The 6,687-nt window shown below is 36.3% G+C and overlaps 1 protein-coding gene across 15 annotated transcripts in view; it reads right to left on the bottom strand.

Moving 5' to 3' along the window:
- tho2 (THO complex subunit 2-like protein) overlaps window positions 1-5,870 on the bottom strand; it is an 82,877-nt gene extending 77,007 nt beyond the window's left edge. For all 15 annotated transcript variants that reach the window (XM_076184991.1, XM_076184984.1, XM_076184993.1 and 12 more), the window contains exons 1-2: window positions 5,768-5,870; window positions 1,825-1,898 (exon numbers count right to left, since the gene is read on the bottom strand). In XM_076184991.1, coding sequence (XP_076041106.1) covers window positions 1,825-1,898; window positions 5,768-5,838 — 145 coding nt within the window. In that variant the 5' untranslated portion in view covers window positions 5,839-5,870. The remainder of the gene's footprint in view (window positions 1-1,824; window positions 1,899-5,767) is intronic.
- Between the last annotated feature and the right edge of the window lie 817 nt (window positions 5,871-6,687).

Genomic DNA, 6,687 nt, shown 5'->3' with positions numbered 1-6,687 from the left:
ATCCGTACACAACTATTCTCCACTCACCCATCTTCTGTCCTCTCCCATCCTTCCTCAACAACTATTCCCCTCTTTCCAAATGCCCCTTTTAACCCATCCATCCATCTCATCCTAGGTCACCCCCTCATGTTCACTCCTTCCACACCTTTTACTAGTCTATCTTCACTCATTCTTTTCATGTATCCAAATCATCCCAATACTCTTTCTTCAATCCTATCTCCCAACTCCATTTCCACCCCGTTCTCTTCACCTCCTCATTTCTCACTCTATTCAGGCTAGTAATCCCTATCATATTTTTCAGGCACCTCATCTCAAACACATTTAAACTCTTCTCTTATGTTCCATGTTTCTGCCCCATACAGTGCTGTCAGCACAATCACTCCTTCATACAATCCTCTTAGCATCCATTCCCAAATGTCTATTTCTCATTACACTTTTTAATCCCCCAAGGCATTCACTATCTTCTCTCAACCTACATTCTACCTCCACCTCCACTCCTCCCTTTCTCATCACATTCACACCCAAGTATCTAAAACTATCCACTTCCTCCAGTCTCTCTCTCTCCCTTAATACTCACTTTCAGTTTGCTGCCACTTCCTCCCTTGTACATCTCATCACCTTACTTTTAACTATACTTATCTTTAACTTCCTTCTTTCGCACACCTTCCCAGACTCTGTCACTAACTTCCTCAATCCCTCCTCTGAACCCACTACAAGCGTAATGTTGTCAGCAAGGGGTTAAACACCTTTTAGAGCTGAGGTTCCCAAAATTGTTGGTATCAGTTCCCTCTTTAAACTTAAGTGTCCACCTCCCAGTCTCAAAATAAAAGTTTTTAATACCTTCTGGTGCACACTGAATGATTAAATATAAATTCAAAATTAACCACTTCCATATGGTGACGCCTACATAGGCGTCATGAGGAGCAAGTGTGTACGCGATGATGCCGACGTCGGCGTCTTGATTATATTTATTGTAGTCGTACCTACGTAACCTCCATTCTCTCTAAACTGGCTTCATCATATTTTCTATGGTTATAAAAATACACGGGTGAAAGAGAATGAACGATTGAGCACTGACTTTATTTCTTATAATGCGATTATTATGACGCAACATTGCACGTCGGGCAGCTAATGCTGCCAGACGTGCGATGTGCCCCGGAGTGAAGAGGTTAAACACCAAAATTAATATGGCTTCAATACATTTTGTGATTCCCATGGGATAATATAAATATTCTTCCCTTCTCTCTTTAACAGACAAGGTGAGGGGAACCAGCCTTCTGGCAACTTACAGCATCTGTGCTATTCCCACTCTATCCTCAACTTTGCCCACTCTATCCTCAACCTTATGTTTAAAAAATAATAAATATGAGTGCTTCATGCTTCCCACAGACACATCATAATCCAACCCACAGTTTGGAAACCACTTTTTCTGGGTATGGAAGTTCTTCTAATGTAAGTAGGGAATAACCTAACAATCGCCAAATGAGTCCTTAAACATTCTAATCTTATGCTTTAATAATAATATATATGAGCAATTCATGCTTCCCATAGACACCTTATAATTCAACCTGCAGTTTGGAAACCACTCTGAGGATGGAGGTTCTTCTAATCTAAGTAGAGAACAGCCTGACAACAGAAGAAAAGAAACAAGAAAAAAGGAGAGAAAACAAAAAAACAAAAAATCCCAAAACATTCTAAAATCTCCACTACCCTTTAAAGGGCTGGAAAAATAATTTTTTCTTCATTCTTTGCACAATAAATAGTTGTATAATTTTATACATGTTTAGAGGGCAAAAACAATAAATAAATGCATTATATCCTTACCCTTGGTTTCACCTGGATAAGATAGCCCAGGATCTGCTGTACCGTCTCCCAAGAGCTGTTTAATTGTCTGAATGCTGAAAGAGGAGAAACATAAATTAAAATTAAATTTCAAAAACTCCACTAACAAAGTACACTCTTCTAGCATAAAGCAGCTACTAAACTGTTCCAAAAAAGAGCAAGATGTGGAATCACAGGTAAGCAATTAATCAATCCATTACCCCAAGCTCCCAGATAACTGACAACCACCACTGGATAGGCCCACATGTCACTCCAGAAATATTGTGCTAATAATTAGTGCAGGGCAGTCTAGGATGAGGTTCTCGGTGTCCTTTGTGTGAAGGTAATCTAGTTCTAGATGATGTCTTGACTAAACATACTACTGTAGTTCTTCCTTCTCGAGAGATTTTTCAGTGGGGCTGACACAGGTGTGAACAGGAAGGGGGTTATATCAAATTCGGTGGTCCGTCTTGGAGAGCTTGTTTTCTGATCTAGAGTTGTGTTTCGGTGTGGATGTATTGTGTGGCACAGCTTATATTTGGTCAAACCTATCATAACCAATCTCTACATTATCAATATCCTTTTTTCCACCAAAATTCAGCGATCTGAAGAATATACTGGTACATTTTTCTGCTATGGTTATTGTATCAACAAATGTATTCTCCCAAATTCTTTTGACAGCTTTACTTACTCCAAATACATATCAAGTTCAGTGGATAGGTTTTGTGGGTAGACATGTATTTGGAACATTCTGTACTTACAAACATGTTACTATGAAGACTTTACTCTCTTGGAGACCTGTAGTCCCTGGAAATCGGCCACAACCACCAGTTGTGCCCATAAGTTACATAAGAATATAAGAATAAAGGAGACTGCAAGAGACCATAAGGCCTACACTAGGCACCTCCGTATCCATCACCACCTGTCATCCCCATCCATAAAGTTGTCTAATAATTTTTTAAAACAACTGATAGTTTCAGCGCTTACTACATGGTCACTAAGTTTATTCCATTCATCGACCACCCTATTAGTAAACCAATTCTTGCCTATTTCCTTCTTAAATCTAAATTTGTCCAGTTTATACCCATTACTGCGAGTCCTGCCCTGTTGTTTTATTATGATGACCTTGTTTGCTTCACCCTTGTTATAGCCTTTGATCCACTTGAACACTTCTATTAGATCACCCCGCACTCTACGTCTTTCCAGAGAGTGTAAGTTTAGGTGCCTAAGCCTCTCTTCCTAAGGCAAATTTCCGAGTCCATGTATCATTTTGGTCATTCTTCTCTGTACTGATTCTAGTGAGATTTTGTGTTGCTGTCATGAAACAGTGGCACTGGTCAGTGTAGTATAATGTGCTCTGTGCCTTCTGTGTCACCTCTTGGATAACCAGTGTTTGCTGTTAATTCAATTCTATGTTGGCAATGCTTATGCTACATCATGACCCCAATGTAGGCACACCATTACAATTCTTGTGTCTTGGGTGTGATTTCTCATTAATGATTGTAATAATAATAATAATAATAATAATAATAATAATAATAATAATAATAATAAGTTTATTTGGCAAAGAATCAATATACATGAAGTGCTGATAATGACAAAAACACATAGTTCGAAATAATAATTGCAATTGCCGAGGATAACACACAAAGCATGTAAGCTTATTTCCATACTGCTGGCAAGTGATGTTTTGGGATACTCTGCACTCTCTTCCTGCTATGAGATTCATTAGCCACTTCTTTTCAGTGTTATGAATGTCTCTCCCTATAATCTTTTTGAAAAGTATATGTCTAGGGACCTTGTTAATGCCAATGGCTACCATAACCATTATTTTATTTATTTATTTATATGCAGCAGTGGTGTTGCGACACTGCTTTTGACCCAGGGCAGTGAACAGGGTGCAGGGATGACCCGTCATCCAGGAGGTGCTAAGATGAGAGGGAGGGTGGAGGGATGTGGAGTGTATTCAGGGATGAAATGGGTGGAAATGATTTTATGCCTTTTCCTTTTTGGCTACCTCCTTGTAAGGGGGAAAAAGCCTTGGTATATGTATGTATTATTTTACAAAGGATTACAAAGGATTACAAAGGCGGAGCATGCCCACAGGAGACCTTTTGATCCATATCTAGGTCGGATGCGGGGAAAAAAAAAAAAAAATCATATTAATAATAAAATAAATAAAAACTATGATAATGTAAATAACAAATAAAATACATAAATAAATGCATAGGTATAGTTAAATAATAAACAAACAGGTAAATAGTAAATAATAATAAATTGACATATAACTAATAATAAATAAAAATCAGACAGACAAATGATAACAAAACAAAAACAAATAATATAAGATAAATTATAATCATTACAGCATCTTACTTAGGAATTTATCTAACTGATTCTTAAAGCTTCGAACTGAACTACATTGCACTACCTGTGCAGGAAGTTTATTCCATTCATTAACTACACGGTTGGCAAAGTTGTTTCTACCTACTTCCAAATTGAATCTATTTCCGGACAGTTTGAGACCATTGTTTCTTGTCTGATTCTCATTCAATGTAAAAATTTGGTCACTTTTGATGTTGTCAATTGCCTTTAGAATTTTAAAGACCTGTATCAAGTCACCTCTGAGTCTACGCTTTTTTAGGGAAAACAGATTCATATGTTTTAGTCAATTTTCGTATGATTTATTTTTGATATTTGGAATCAGTTTTGTGGCTCGCCGTTGTACTCTTTCCAATCTGTCAATGTCTTTAATGAGATTCGGTGACCATACGGAAACAGCATATTCCAAATGTGGACGAACTAACGATTTATATAGCTTGTTAATGAGTGATGGACTTTTGAAATCAAAAGATCGTGCAATCAGTCCTAGAATCTTATTTGCTTTCTCAGAGGCTGAAATACACTGCTTGGATGATTTGAGGTCGTTACTGATAATTACGCCGAGATCTTTTTCACTATCCACTTTTGTTAACGAATTTCCAAATAACTTGTAATCGTACTTACTGTTATTTTTACCTATGTGCATTACCTTGCATTTACTTGTGTTAAATTTCATTAGCCACTTTTCAGACCATTGCTGTAATTTATCTAAATCTTCTTGAATATCTAATTGGTTTGAGTGATCATTTGCCACTCCGCACAGTTTTATATATACACACACACACACATATATATATATATACATATACATAATCAAATTTTGTGTGATGTTTTTGAGCAGTGTCAGTGTGCTGTAGTGCCCTTCTTTGAATCCATACTGGATAGGGGAGGTATTTTTATTTTCATACTTGCTGCCCAGGCTTTTCCATCAGTTTTGACATTTTGTCACATTAGGTATAGCAGTGAGACTGATCTGTATGATGCAGGGTTTTCAGAAAGGAGGTTTTGTTTCAAAATAGATATTATCATTATGGAAGTTCTTTTCCAGATGCCGAGATGTTTAGATTTTGTAAATGTTTGTAATGATTGAAATTATATTATATATATGACATATGAAACAAAGTCATGGATAATGTTTAAAAGTTAAAAATAATTAATAAGTCCTGCCAGAGAAGGATGCTTTGATCCCTCATAGTGTGTGGAAAATAAACACCAAAAGTAAAAGTAAATAACCAATTACTTGAATTAGAGACTAAGAGTAAGAGGTAAACTAATGAAGCTCGTGTCATACTACTGTCATTCCATCCACATTATTATCCAAATAAACTTAAACACCCAAATTTCAGCGCACAGATCCGAAATGCTTCTCTCTTGTTTCTTTCCTGAAGATCACTACTCCTTACTACATACCAATAGCCAATACAAGCCTTGTGTTGCTATCTTGAACGACCTGTCTAAGGATGAACGAATAAGAGGTTTCTTTGGCCTTTCACGAAAAAAATATTATTTTTTCAAAATCACCCCTTTATGCGATACGTTGCATTATCGGTAAAGAATTACTTACAATTCTGCTTTTCCAGATTTATCCCAATTTTTCCACGTATCCGCTGTAAACAAGCGGTACGCATTCGCCATCTTGCTTGTGTTTGTAGTTCGTTGCTAAATACTAAAAGAAGTACCGACCATCATAGAAATACAATTCTAATTCACATAAATAATGAATTTATATATACATTATATTAATTTAATATATTGACAAACATTTCTGATTACTAACCAATAATATAAAACCCTTGGGGTATTTTGTGAATTTTTCATTCAATATAGGTAACGCAAATTCAGACAAGGCGTCTGAATACATTATTACTTAGCAGAGTATTTTATAAATTAAGAATTCCTTAGAACCAATAAAACGCGTGTTTATAAAATGGTATATACCTTCATTCGGTAACTGAAATTGCAATATGTAAACACAAATATGAGTATTCGACAGCGTTTGAACGTTAGGTAGCATTTGAGAAAATGTAATGTCTGGGTGACTTCAGCAGTATAACACAGTATTGTAAAGGTGGTGAGAACAACACAACATAAGGTATAACTAGGAGATGAAAAATTACATGTCTCCAGGTTATGAAGGGGGCTATTACGTTGAACTAAATAAAAGTTATGATCGTACATAATGTATTAAGACGGCTGAAGATTAGAAAATTATCCGTAGTGGAACAATGATACAATCTAGTACCATTCCCTTTTTCCTCCATTGCTATCAGTAATAACGAGAAAACACACACACACACACATAAATGCGTTTTTATTGTATTAACAAGATAAGAAAAATACAAAGAAAACCTGATCCACCCTAAATTTGAATATGCAGCAGTGGTGTTGTCTCCGCATGAGGTGAAGAATAAAAAATACATACAAACATACATACATACATATACCAAAGGCTTTTTCCCCTTACACAGGGGGTAGCCAAAAAGA

This window comes from Oratosquilla oratoria, chromosome 5, assembly GCF_046742065.1.
Source record: "Oratosquilla oratoria isolate Oo_2021 chromosome 5, ASM4674206v1, whole genome shotgun sequence".
NCBI classification, from domain to species: domain Eukaryota; kingdom Metazoa; phylum Arthropoda; class Malacostraca; order Stomatopoda; family Squillidae; genus Oratosquilla; species Oratosquilla oratoria.
Note: the sequence above shows the minus strand (reverse complement) of the source record. Positions and strands in the feature narration are given on the sequence as shown.